General features: G+C 40.8%; 1 protein-coding gene across 1 annotated transcript; it reads left to right on the top strand.

Moving 5' to 3' along the window:
- Positions 1 to 3,979: 3,979 nt before the first annotated feature.
- On the top strand, positions 3,980 to 11,533 carry LOC145463487 (uncharacterized). Its single transcript, XM_081447238.1, has 5 exons — positions 3,980 to 4,176; positions 7,644 to 7,778; positions 8,723 to 8,821; positions 9,785 to 9,974; positions 11,142 to 11,533. Exons 1-4 carry the CDS (start codon positions 4,044 to 4,046, stop codon positions 9,961 to 9,963), a joined length of 546 nt encoding a protein of 181 aa, XP_081303364.1. The 5' UTR covers positions 3,980 to 4,043; the 3' UTR covers positions 9,964 to 9,974; positions 11,142 to 11,533.
- Positions 11,534 to 14,838: the final 3,305 nt, after the last annotated feature.

Raw genomic sequence — 14,838 nt, 5'->3', positions numbered from 1 at the left:
TATTTATTAGCTGTCTAAATTTTGAGACAGGATCATGCAACGGGACTATTCACATGTATGTGTGGAGTTGTTATCACTAAAGTTGAGATAATCAACAAAACTCCTGCTTGAAAGTGAAGAATGATCATCGCAGTTAATTTTCCAATTTAAGCAACTGGAAAGAAGAAGCCTGAAAAAAAAAAATCAGGGCTTCAACGGGATTCGAACCCGTGACCTCCGCGATACCGGTGCGATGCTCTACCAACTGAGCTATGAAGCCACACATTGGGAGCGAGGTCAATTAATTGAGTTCATGTCTTCCCGCGAGGAGTGAAATGATGTAAAGTTTATATGAAATTTTTTTTTTTTTTTTTCAGGCTTCTTCTTTCCAGTTGCTTAAATTGGAAAATTAACTGCGATGATCATTCTTCACTTTCATCTATAACCGCAGTTCATATATGAAATATTTCAAATAAACTTTACATCAAAACTCCTGTTTTTGAGACTGAACTGTGTTGGGCAGTCCAGGAGCTTGGAAACGAATGCAGAGTTTCCCGCGCAATATTGCTCACAAGGTCAACCTCGTTTCCAGGCCCGCGTTGCCGCGTAGCCTCTCGCAAGTCACGATAAGGGATCAAAGGATTTTTCTGAGCGTTGCGAGTGGCCTAGTGGGACGCCACTCTCTCAAGTAAGTGTTGTGTACTCCAACAGCGTGACACAACACCGCCACGTTCCATTCTCGCCTGTTTTGCAGGCATAAGTGGGGAAAGGGTAGGGAGGATTCTTCCTCTCTCCCACTCGGCCTCTTTAGACCATCCCCGTTCTCTCTTTCCCTTCCTAACGTTTTATGCCAGCCACGCAGGCTAGTTCCTATCGTAACGCCTACGTAAATGACTGCCCCTGTAACTACCTTGATCTCGTACGTATCGTAAACTTGGGCTGCCTGTGGTTCATCGCGTGATGTTCGTGTGACGTGACGAGTTTGCGTTGCGTGCTTGCTGTTTATTAAAGCGTACGTCTTCTTCTTTTTTTTTCAGAGATCATCATTCTTTGTCCAGGACACACGGCCGGTGAGTATCAACAATTTTATTCTACATTCTACTCCGCAGTTCGCCCCAGAACATTTTCCCAGTTAATTACTAGAAAAGAACATTTACGATGTTTAATAGCTTTTGATTTTCTTATAACTGAAGTCAGTGTAGAAAATGATTTCACGATATCATTTTCAAATTTGACTTCAATCAATGATGTCGACTATACCTACTTAATTTGTCTTCAGGCACAGCACAATTTTCATGATCAATCTTATACTCGTTGTTATATTTTGTTCTCAGTTGTTGTGGTTGAGGGTTAAATTTTGTATCGTTTTGTAGAACCTAGAATTGCGAATCTTGGGATGGGTAAAGATAACAAAAAAAGACAACATGATTTGATTTCTATGAGCTTCGTAAAACTTTTCCCCCTTACCGGTCGTTCTTTATTCTGTTTAGCATGCGATCAATAAACCAAACGTCATCGTCGTGTAATTTAGCATAGATAGAAAGAACCAATTTGCTTATAGCTAGCATCCTTTAGAACCAGCTGAGTCTATATCTGGTAATTTTATTCCCCTCCAACGGCCAAAAAGGATGTGATAAAAAATGACCCCGACTGCCAGACCATGCCGTGCTTCGTACATGCATGAGATCTAGCTTTGTTCGCATCTCAGTTAAAATTCTTATCAAATTTTCATTACAGTGAGAACTTATAATATTATAATAGCTTGCTGAATTGGGCTTACCGGGAATAAAACATTTTTTGCAGGTATGGCACAATGAACTGTTCGAGGTTTAGGCGACTACTTTCAGTCAAAAAAATGTTTCGTGATAAACGCGAACTATTTTCCTTCCGGTTTAAAAGCAATCTGCGTCCATGCACAGTGGGTTTTGGCATCGAATTTTAAGATAAACAAAAATCATTATGCTTGCATCACGTTTGCGTGAATTACAAAAACACGGACGCGGTATTTGTCCCCCAAAAACAAATTTCGGGGCCTAGGGCGACCGGAACAGTTCAGAAATTCTGAGAAATGTTCATTCGGATGCCGAGAAGACCATGGCACGAGCAGTGTTATTTATTCGACTGTAGGGCAGAGCACTTCATGTGCATACCCTAAGATGCCACGCCCCCAAGGAAGATAACATCATTCTGTAAGCAACAGTTAAAGAGGCTATATTATGCATGTCGTTAGCAAGCTTTTGGAACGCTCAGCCCACCTACCCTTTAAAAAAACAGCGTTTTCCATCGCTGTGCCATTTTCCGGCTACTTCAAAAGTATGAAAGAGTGACCGTTCAATTGAAAAGCTACTGAAGCTGAGCTATGAGCTATTGATTGTGTTGCAAAAGGTGCTTCTCACAAGTTTAGGGTGTCGGTCAAAACGTAGCGTTTACCACTTTCATATGACAATGTTTATGCTGTAATTATGTTTAAAGTAATGAGGCAAGAAGAATTATCCCCAAGTCAAAGTAACCTCTGGTTAGTGAGACCGGAGCGCGGGCGACATTTCAACTTAGCCATTGCAACGTGACCACGAAGAATCAACCAATAAGAGCGCACGTTAGATTCAGCTGATTTCCAGGTATGACTTTGAAAAGTCAAAACCCAAAAGACTGATGAAAACCGTCGCTAAATCCAGTATAATGGTCTAGTTTTGTCCAAAATTACAATACAAGTGCACTGAAGCTGAAAAAGAAGTCTTATAATGGGCAAGGCGTCCATAAGAAGCTATAAGGTTGTGATGTCAAATTGGAAAAGTCTGAGAGACGTTTTCAAGTTCTTTTGCCCTGCCTACGAAAATCGCTAAAAAAAAAATCGCTTCACATTGCTCTCTCGTCACTGAACAATTCACTTTATATTTTCATCTCAGTGTTCTTGGCGCATTTCGTGTGCAGGTGTACGGTTTTGATCCGTAAATACAACAAAATTTCCGTAACAGTGCCCCATTAATCATTTCAAGGTAAAATACACGAAGGAAGAGAAAGTAAATCAAAAAGGAACCAGGATGGTAAGGGGTTAAGACTGGGAAAGACGGATTACGGACGGATTAGTATCATGGACAGAACTTCTTTCAACTTTCAACATTTGTGATACTTCTAACGTGGACGATCCAGTAGGATATAAAGTTGTGACGCGAGGTAAAATAGTATGGGACCCGGTTAATTAAAGAAAAGCATTATTGAGACCCCACTGACCCGAACTCAGTGTTTCCTCCAGCCTTAAGTGGTATCAGTAAATCATCCATGTTAATTAAATCATTTCAATTTTCTCTGATTTTTATTCAAAATATCAATTTTCCCTGACACAAAATAACATTCCCTGACTTTTCCTGACTTGACGGATTACTCCCTCTGTCCATTTCCTGACCTGTGGAAACCCTGCGACCAAACAAATGTTCATCCAACTGACTTCTCGGACTCCGCCAAAATGGTGGCACTCAATTTCGCCAAATAATCAGTGTTGTTCCACTTTCGTAAGACATGTTTGCAATGTATGTAGCGTTTAGAGTTGTATCCTGGGCTCTGTGAGACACAAAACGAGGCGAGAAATGTCTCAGAAGGAACGCATTCGAGAAAATTCGATTTGAAGTGATTACGGAAGTGCTGTCGTATTTATCACCAAATTAGTGTGAAAAAAAAGCGCGAAAACGTCAAATTAAGAAACAGCGTGGAAAAATAGCGTGTACGTGGTCCAAAATTAAACACCAAAGTGGCAAGATTATGTTTATACTGCAGGTTATCTTTTATCTCTCGCGAAAATAAACCAAGTCTTGACCCGTTACTTGCGGATTACCCCGCAGTTCTCTCTAGAACAACAGATTTTTATCAATTTAATGAACGAGACTTTAAAAACCTGGCATGCGTGCAAGAAATGTGCGATTATATAAATTCCTAAATCCTAAGTCGCGTGCCTCACGTCATCGGTAAAACACGCCCAGTAAATACGACAGGTATATAACGCTTATGCATTCCTCTTTTCAGGAGACAAGTGGAAGGAACAGAATTGATATCATCTCAAGCATCAAGACATGGCGATTCGAGCTGTTTCCTTTTTGCGCCTTCTGGTTGCAGTTTGGTTGGTTTGTGAAGTCTTTGCTCAACGCTCGGCTGGCAGAAGCAGTAGAAGACTAGCGACAAGGAACAGACTGCGAAGCGGCGAAGGTACTTGATGGTGTGAACTTTTCTAAAATCTTATCTATTTTAACCACAATTTTATCCAAAAGTTTCTAATGCAGCCAAGTGCAACATACCTCTTAAGAAGTATCTAGTCAGTCGAACGCAGCTCATTTCAAGTGTTTTGTTTATTTGTAGTGCCGTTGCAATGCTAGCAGAGTCGCTTCGATCTTTTCTAGAAAAATCAAGGAAGTGGAAGGTCAGCGCGCAGGATATTTCTTTTTTTAATCAATTATTTCCAGTTTGTTCGAATTCATAGCAGATAGCAGACCTTTGCTTTCTGAAAGACGAAATGCACGGAAAATATTCTACACCTCTAAATCTAAACGGCATAAAGTTCAATAGTTTGTAGGAGCACAGAATTCTTTGCTTTAGATGTCGTTTAGTATCGGGACCTCTCCATATGAACTTGTTTCGTGCAAGCATGTTTAGAAATGGCGTGCAAACATTTTTCTACACGATAAGGATCTTGCGTTAAGGAGAAAAAGTGAATTCAAGATTGTTACATTATCGTGAGTTGAACTAAATCAAAGAAACATTTTACTGTCAGTTACAACGTTGGGAAGTTCACAAAATCTGTGATGATGGATTGAGCCTCTCAGCTTTGTGAAGTATCGGAAGTATGTGCTAATTTGTCGATACCTGTTTGAACCTAAACTTAGACCTTGATGGGTGTCCTTCTGACAAAATAAGGCTTGTTTACGTGTTGTTTGTCAGTAAAGCGCTGGAACTGTTACAGTAGATTAATCCCTTTTAAATTAATGTGCTTAGTATCAGATCTTTTAAGCTCTTTAAATTAGAAGCAGGCTCTTTGATAATCGACGCATTGTGTGGCTTTCGAAACTCCCTAAGTTATGAACTGCTAAATTTCGCGGTTATGTTAAAATCTTAGCCACGGCACAGGCACAAAGAGCCAGAATTCTGCGAAGCTTTTAAGGGTCAATCAATCATTTATTTACCGTCAATTTCGGTGTTTGAGCAGCATGGAGTGTTATAAACCCATTGCAGCATGATGTCTCCTGAGAAATATTTGGAAAGTCCCAAACATCTCACCGACACAGGGTGCAAAGAAACTCAGTTTTTCCGCTTGCCCGAGGGGCAGGTTAAAACATAGTTAATAGAGGGAAATGGTAAAGAAGCCAGGTGAACATCAAAGGAACAAACTAGCATTTTAAGATTTATGTTGGAAAGTCCTTGAACCCGTGCGTCTTTTGTTTTATGCTCATTGACTATGCACGAATTAAATAATCGCAATGCTTCTATTGGTTAGTTGTACGAGCACATAACCACCTTTTGTATTTTGCCAGGTTAATTCAGGGTCAACCCCCAAAATAGCCAACAAAAACGTACATACAACAAAGAACTTTGCCAGGTTTCATAACCCGATTTCTCTCTATCATCTATGGTTGAAACTTGGATGTACTAACCTAGCAGTAATTTTAACTACCCCCCCCCCCCCCATCTCCTAACAGTTTGATCTCTTAAAGCACTAAAAGAGAGTACAGCACCTCTGCAAACTTCACTTGCTCAGCGGGAATTGGAAGGATAGAATCTTGACCGCAAAATCCACGAGCCCAGGGCAATCCGACACAAAAACGTTTTTCATTGCACGCTGCGGCAGTGGCTCACGCTATTTTTATCAGCGATACTTAATTAAACCGCATCATTGCAATTTGTCAACTCATAATATCAGATACCTGCTGCCGCTTGAGGAGGTCAAAGTTTCTCAACCACTTTACGCCTCCCAGCCATCACGCCAAAAAATATGTTTAGTCCTTCTTCGTCATGTTTTATACCTCTTGAAAAATCATATTTGTCATTTGATGCCCCTTAAGCGTGAAAAACACTTCCTAAACTGCTTAGTTCTTACTTTAAAACATGTTGCCAAAACATCCCTCTATTTTAATATATTTCTGATCGATATGAGTGATAACAAAGAGTGGTATCATCGGAATTTCTGTAAAGGGCTCCGCAGTCTGGCAGTACATGTAGTGGTAAAAACTTTGACGTAGAAAGACCTTCCGAATATGTTTGATATATCTTTTTTACATTCAATTCGATAGATATTATAGGTTGTATTAGCCGTCACTATGCGTCCTGCGCTAATAAAGGTCGCTGATAAAATTTCGCGCCATGTTCAAGTAAAGGAAGTTTTGTCGAATGCTTCAGTAGCATTGCGGCGCCCGTCGCCATTTTGTTGAAACGACTAAAGATCTGAATTTGCTTAGGCAAAATGCCGCTGGCTGTGACCAAATGCAGTGAAAAAGTTGCGAACAAATTCTAAAACGCACTAATAATAGTGGCGACGAGAAGGAAATTATACTTCTCTTATCTGTAAAATAATCATATCAGTTTCTCGAAGCCCGCCTTACAGTGTCTTATGATAACTTCGTTTAATTAACACTAATTTTCGAGAACAAGACAAATCAGTATTGAAGTCATAATGAAGTATCAGTAATAAAATTACAATTTGTTTACCATTTAGGATCACTAATTAAGCTTAGGATTTCGTTAGCCTGTTTTCAATGTTGCCTTTATCCAAGTTTCATATAAATACGTTATTGGATGGCACGTCTTAAAATCAAACCGATTCCAAAATCAAGCCTGTCGATGAAAGGTTTCATAATACCTTGACCGTACTAGCGAACATGCACTAGGTTTAAAACAGCTCTTTGCCTTAGAGCCTAAGCCCTTCCTGTTACTGCGTCATAGACAAAACTAGGTGGTTTTTAACAAACTGTTTGACAATGAGCTTTATTTTGATCTTAAGAAACTCAACTAGAAACAATTGGCTTGCGAGTCAGGCAACTGATTGAAATAGGAATGACCCGAATGCTGAATAATACTTTAAGTAGCGCTGTTCATTACTTCGCTGATTGCGTGCCCCCAGCACCCAAAAATCAATCACTTGCTTACTTCAAATGAACCATCTTTTCGAACACATAAACTTATCGCTTAGGTGTCCGAAAAGAACGAAATACACCTTTGAGAACCATAGGAAAGATAGTTAGTTTCTGCCCCAGTTTAAGAGGGACTCCCAGAAAAATTGGGTGGGGGTGTGGTGTGCGGCCCGCTTCCCAAAACCCTCACCCTATTTATGACCAAAATCTGCGATTTTCCCTTCCCTATTTATGACAAGACCAAAAATTCGATATCCTCTTTATGACAGTTGCGGCCGACACAGTTGCCCTAAACATAATTTTTGAAGGGCTTTTGTTTATGGTCTTATCGATAATGATGAAAAAGTAGCCTCTTCTAAAAACATACCCAATTCAAGACTAGAGTACAAAAACCATACCCCATCTAAGACCAAAATGGCCAAATCGATACCCTACTTATGACCAAAACGGCTGAAAAACCATACTCTTTGGGGCCGCACATACCTTTATAGCCCATGTAAGGGAGTACCCCCCGGAAGAGGGATTTGCTAAGTAAACTCCTGTCTAAAATTGCAGAATGCAAGGATCAGGAAAGGTCACATGACACCTGTGTGAAGCTTACCAAGGAGCTGGGATTAGGAGTCTGTGACACTGGAATTGGTCAGCTGAAGACCAAGCTGAAGAGAAGCTGCGCAAAGACCTGTCACTTCTGTGAGTAACACAACCTAGACAGTCAGAGAGTCACGCAACACGCATGTGTAATAAAACAAGTATAGAAGTGATGTTACAGAGTTTAAGTAACTACGACGGCGTGGCCGAGGACAACGTCGTTAAGAAATGAATTTATATTTTACCCACGAATCTCGCGATACTCTAAAGTCATTTAGTTTGTTTCTCTATGTCAAAACTATTTCAAAATTGAATACGAAACACAGCTTAAAATTCGGAATGTACATTATATAAACTATCGGCCCTGGTTCACGTCCTCCACACAACGCAGAATTTGGTCATTTCACGTTATGGTTTTACAGAGGACGCTAAAGAAATGTACGAAGAATTATAACACATGTGGACAGCCACTGTTCTGCTCATTAAACCTTTTGTTTAGCGACATTCCCGTTGCCGTTGTGGTTTTCTTAACCTTCCTATTTACTAGCTCAAATAAAGGGAAAGAGAACACGGGTTCTAGCTTCATTTTATATATCAAGGCATTTGAAAACTCAGAACCATTTTGTGTTATAGTATGCTCGACTGTCTTGTTCCCAGGGCCCATCAATTCCCTTGACCCACCCTGTGAGAAAACTTAAAAGGTAACCCAGCAACCTCACTGATCAAGAAAACCGCTGGTACTGGAAATATCGTGGAGACTAGGGAGACAGAAGCAGATGAAAATTTGTCTTTACTGGTTATTGACATCTTATTTCGCCTTACAATATCGCTACAAAGTCTGACACGAGAATTACGAAGCTGATCATCAGGGGGAAATCATGTTCTTTACAATATCGCTACAAAGTCTGACACACAATTAACGAGAATCACGGAGCTGATCATCAGGGGGAAATCATGTTCTCGAAATTAAAGTCAAAATTGTCTTAGAAATGTATGGAAGCCATTAAGAAGAATATCAGTCTAACAGTTCTCACTGTTGTGTTCAGGTGGGGAACCTTTGCAAGGTTGTAGAACAAGCAGGTACGGCTGCTGTTGGGACGCTTACACGCCCAGAGGAGATATCTATGGCAAAGTAGGCTGCCCGGGTAAGAAAACACGCTAAAAATATAAACAGCCAATGCATTGAAAGTAAAGTGAAAAAAAACTTTTGACACTTGAATTCTCTTCAGTTTTTCAGTGACTCTCAAATTACTTTTTAAATTCATTTTTTCTTTTAAACGAAAATGTTAATTGGCGTGAAAAGAAGTGTTACAGGGAGCTTTTTTTGTAGTACATGACAAAGATCACCTCCATACATGCAAAGATCACCGCCATATTTATGGGCCTGTGGCTGATGTGCATTTTACCATGGAGTGATGGCTTTGGCAGTCAAAAGTTAAAAACGAAAATTCAAAGCAAACAAAAATATAAAGAGCATTTTAAAAACCTTGATGGTTTTCCAATAAACAGTAACGTTTTGTACCAGCCGGTGTAGAAAGCGGTGATAATAATGATAATGACAATGACAATGACAATGACAATGACGATGACGATGACGACGACGACGACGATGATGATGACGACGACGATGAAGATGATGATGATGATGATGATGATGATGATGATAACCTTAGTTGTTGTTTTACGTTAGTACCTTTCATTTGACGTTCTATTCCGGGTTGCTTTGAGGCAACGCTTAACCCAGTAGAGACCCGGCTTATTGTAATGATAAATGTGATGAAACTGAAAAGATTCTAAAGTTTCGCCCTGGACAGGTGCTTGTAAACTAAGCTACGTTTCCTCGGAAAATATCTAAAGCATGCCGCGAGGTCGCCATCAATAGGCCATTTTCGAGTTGCCTTTTGCCTCTATTTCAAAACGAGTCTTCGTGCAAAACCATTCATGTGGAAATGAGTCCCGCCTACAGGTTCATTTCATGTAAATCAAACTCATTTTCATATGAACTGTTTGGCACGAGGACTCGTTTTGAAAACGAGGCACAAGGTAACTCGGAAAGGGCCTATTGAAAAGTTTTTATATTTTCCCCCTTTCTTTTTTTGGGGTTGTAGAATGCAAAGATCACCTTGATTTGTGCCGTCGATTCGAGGGATTCTGCAGGTCAGAAGAGAAGGAAAACAAGGAATTCATGGAACTTCACTGCCCTGCAACTTGCCGCAAGTGTATAAAAAGAAGGAGAGCGATAATAAAAGGAGAGAAGATCAAAATGGGAGACTGGTTTCATCTCTAAACTGGACAACCGTAAGTTAAATTCTTCGAAGGGGTATTATCATTGAGATTTAATTTTACCCTAATTGCGGTAAAAATTAGACTAAAATCACGACGGGTTCCAACGCTATAGTGAACAAAGGTAATTTAAAGGCTTCGCTACATTTTTGGTGAAACGGGTGGTAAAATTTTGACTTAGTACCTTCGCTCATTCACCCAAGGTTCGCCGTGCACATTTTGAACACCGAGATGATATCACTAAGTGAATTCTTGTATAGAAATAGCGAATTCTTCCATTATTATTCTAGAACACAAAACTAGAAATAAAAGAACTCTTTCTGGTTTTCTCAATTTGAGAAGCTTTGAGAACATAACCTTATCCGTGTGTAATTCATGATAACATCCCTCGGACAACGTCACTGCACAAGCAAAGTATTATTATTATTTTTTTAACAAAACAAGACTTTTAACTTTTCGAGGCCGCGGTCAAGAGAATGCCACATCACGATAGAATGACAATTATCTCACCAAATTGCCGTTGCCAAGAGCCTTTTTCATCCCCCCCGCTGGGGGAGGGTGGTACTCTACAAAGTTGTATCAGGGAAGGCTCCGCCCCGAGATCCAACCCCTTACCCTTTTGTATACCTTAAATTGAAAAAGGTACCCTTTAACATGCTTTCATAAACGGTCCGTATCATGAATAAATGGCCAAATCAGGAAATCTTATTTCTTGTCATTTTCATGTAGTGCTCAATAAATCAAATCATGCAGCCATAAGGTGTCTGTTCGAAATATTTTAAATAACTGAACGACAGATTTCCCTACCCTTTCATAAACCTCAGCTTGTGAATTCCCTACCCTTTGATATACCTGTAGCCTGACAATGGTACCCCTGTCGGGTGGAGACGCACCATATAGGCCATTATAGGGAGTACCCCCCCCCCCCTCCACACAGCCTGCTCTCCCGCCTGGTGCCAGTTGCCCACAATGCGGCCGAGCCTCTAGGGCAAAAATTGGACTCATAAGCCACCTGCGGACGCTCCGCTGATCAGCACGAAGACTATCATCCTCGACCTAAGCGAGGGATAGCCACGGCGACGACGAACCCCCTCCCCCCGACTCCCCCAGGCTTTTTACTTTCTGCAATATCATCCAATGCCTACTCAAATCTTCACCCAGAAATGTTCCTTTATCTTTCAGATTTGTGACGGAAGCGTCTTCCAACTTGATGAAAATTCAGCTTTCTGGAGCATTGTACATCCTGCGATCGCTATATTATAGTCGAGGGGGTTTGATTTGTACAGTTAAAAGAGCGCAGCACTAATAATATTCACGAAGAAATTTATGATGATTTTTCAAGTACATGACGAAACGAAATATTCTTAATGATAGGGTTTGCCAGCATACGCAGTGAAGTGTCGTGTGAGACGCTATAGAAACGGCAGAGAGGGGCTCTAAGAACTACAGCTGTAATTTTAGTATACTGTATAGTTTATAGATATTACTAATAAAGCCAAAGCGGACTGAAGTAAAACATAGCCTTTTTTGTACTGGTTAACTTTCTTTTTCTACCCGCTAACTATAACGAAAATGCCTCGGGGGCGGGGGGGGGAGGCCCTCGAGCTTTATTTACCCCCGAAGAGATGCCACTTTAAAACGGACAGACTGCGTTTTCTATTATTTCTTCGAGTGCAACCCTAAAGGATACCTAGGCGGCTAAAAATGGCGATGTCTCGTCCTAAGTTTGACGAAAATCCTTGACGAAAATCCTTGATTTACACCCCTAATCGAGATCACGAGCACCCCGACCTTTTCATGTGGGAGCCCCTCCCCCCGAGCCCTAACAAGGAATATTTTTGCCCCTGCAGGCTCTCCGACCACAGAGCTGGAAAGCTAAGAAGGCACCCTAGGTGACACCCACCTACAAGGCACCCACTTAAACTTAGTTTACATTTGTTAAAGTAAAGCAATTTCTTTGCTCTTTTACATCTGCGGTGATGGGTAAATCCCTTTGCAGATTACATATATAGATGTAGATGTAGATAACAATATTCCTGTGGTGAGAACCAAACGATAATTAAGCTTATCCCCCGGGGATGCTCCCTTACATGGGCTATATTGGCATGTGCGGCCCCAAAGGGTATGGTTTTCTGGCCGTTTTGGTCATAAATAAGGTATCGGTTTTAGCCATTGTGATCATTAATAGGGTCTGATTTTTGCACTCTAGTCTTGAATTAGGCATTTTTTTCGACGAAGTCACATTTTTATCATTATCAATAAGGCCGATCAACAAAAGCCCCTTACAATGCCTTTAACATCGGTCTGAGCTAGGAACCTAAGTGTAAGGCAGGTTTGAAACAGGGTGTTGATTTAGGGTCAGATCATAAATAGGGTATTGAAAATCGCAGATTTTGGTCATAAATGGGGTAAGGGTTTTGGGAAGCGGGCTGCCCACCCCCACACAATTTTATCCTTTTGTTTACTTCGTTTTATTGACGGGGTTTTGACAGAAGCTCTAAAAAAAGAAATATAAGATGTATAGATTGCAAGATTGTTTTATTTAAATTCAGATTTACCATGAAGAGACAGCTCTTGAAGAGAACAGTAAGTCGAGCTGATCCGAATCGTCCACCATATTATTGTTCTTCCAAGAGAAAAAGAGAACATGCAAGACGACTCCCCCAGGGTTTCAGGGGGACCTTCGAAGAAAAACACTTTTGCTTCTTTTCTTGGAAAATATCAAATTAGATCTCAGAAAACTAATGCAAACTGTAGCTACATAATTAGCAATGAGTTTCTGTGAGTTTCGAGCCGTCAAGTTTAGCCAAAGCCGAGAGATCTATCGATGTATGAGAAATTGACCAGTATGTACGAGAAATCGGAAATCGACATACATCTGGCAGAGCCTCTGCGCCTGCACTCACTTCGCACAGCGGATTTATATAACGAACGTGACGTTCGAATCTCTGCAGAGGAGAGAGTACATGTTGTTTTAAGACTTCAAACCGAAGCGACTGCATGTTGTTTAAAGACTTCAAACTGATGCGACTGAGTAACCTTCGGATCGCCAGGTTTACGTTTGGAATCTCGCTTATTTGGATCGCCTATTTTCAGTGAGTTGTGGCCTTATGCTCCACTCACGAAGGAGCGAAGAGGATGAGTGAGTGATTTTCAGTGAGTAATCTTACGTAGCGTAGAGCGCAATAACTTTGGATCAGAACTTCATTTTGCACCGTTACGTTTTCGTTCGTTGCATTTATGACCATTTACAGCCATTTATGGAAGGTCTGTATGGTGATCGTAACGCGATACTTCTGTTTTCGTCTCGAAAAAACTCGCGACAGCAAATTTCAGATTTTCTCAATTTCTGTTCTACTTTCTGTTTTGTTTGTTTGTTTTTTTTCCAGGGGGTTATTTTTGTTCCCTTTCAAACGAAATATGGTAAACTGCTCTGCTGCAATTGCTTGTTGAGATATTTAATATATAAAGAATTTCGTTTCAAATTTGGGCCGTCGATAAAACCAGGAACATGGAACATTCCGGAACATCCTATCCCATCATATGTAAAATGAAATTTTAAAAAATTAAATCAAACAAAAATAAACTGGTATCAGCTTGAAATATGAAAAGATATTATTGGGTATAGGGGAGTCGGTAGCAGAGGGGTAGGGAGCGTTGGGTATTCATTCAACTGACCACAATGAGCGCAGGCTCCTCCTCTTTCCCGCCAATTGCGTCACGTCGCTTTTCAGCACTCTGTTTTTCAACACAAACATGGACGATTCTGACGATGAATGCCAGGTAATTCATTGCGTCTCCTTTTTTGATCCCTGATTTCTCCAACATCTGAGGTGTTTGTCTGAGCATCATACAGTTGCTTGTTAAGCCAGTATTCATAGTTTTGTCCCTATTCCATCTTCATGTTGCTGTTTATCATCCCCAGTTTTCGCGCCGCTCCGCTAGGAACGCCTGGCACTATGACCAACTAAGTGCAGACTCGGCCTTTCCGGAAGCCCGAGTAACAAGCAAGTTGTTATTAATAAACTAGTGGTAATCAAAGAGTCAGTCATGTCGATAATAGGTACAAGCGCGGACTATTGACAACTATGCTCGATCGCGCACATCGCCTGTCTTCGTCATGGTCCTACTTCACTGAGGAGTGCGAACGACTGAAGTCTGTTTTCTCTAAACTGAAATATCCCAAGCCCCTTGTTGACTCCACTGTCAAAACCTTCCTAAATTTAAAGGTCGCTGACCAGCCCTCATTACGGTCCAGATCTACGACAGAAAACACTACTCGGGTTGTCATACCCTTTAAAGACCAGGAGTCTGCTAATATCGTGAAGACACAGTTGAAAGATCTCAGTGTGAAGCTGCAGACCAGTGTTCAACCGGTGTTTACGAGCCGCAAGATTGCCCAGGAGTTCCCGACAAGCGAACCTAAGCCTCAGCTCATTGATCAACAATGCGTTGTGTATAACTTCAAGTGTGACCAGTGCGATGCTGGTTATGTCGGTTACACCCGTGGCCATCTGTTCGCACGCGTTGATGGACATAGAAGCAAGACCTCGTCAGTACGCAATCACTATGATAATAGACACGCAGGCAGGATTCCGGATGACCTTCGCAATTGTTTTAGCGTGTTGAAAAAATGCCACAACAAGTTTGATTGTCTCATTAATGAGATGTTACTCATTAAACAATTACGACCGTGTTTAAATGTACAATCAGACTCAGTTCGCGCTAAAGTCTTTGTCTAACTTATGCAAATTAGAAACTCTGAACTCTTAGTTACTCTTGAAATCGCATATTTAATTAGTTTCCCTTGACAATGGCGCCAAGATGTCGCCGAAACGTCGGATTTATCTATCGTTAGTTTTTGCCTGTATATGTTTAT

The sequence above is a fragment of the Orbicella franksi genome, chromosome 12 (assembly GCF_964199315.1).
Source record: "Orbicella franksi chromosome 12, jaOrbFran1.1, whole genome shotgun sequence".
Classification (NCBI taxonomy): domain Eukaryota; kingdom Metazoa; phylum Cnidaria; class Anthozoa; order Scleractinia; family Merulinidae; genus Orbicella; species Orbicella franksi.
The sequence above is the reverse complement of the archived record's forward strand: the minus strand, read 5'-3'. Positions and strand labels throughout refer to the sequence as shown.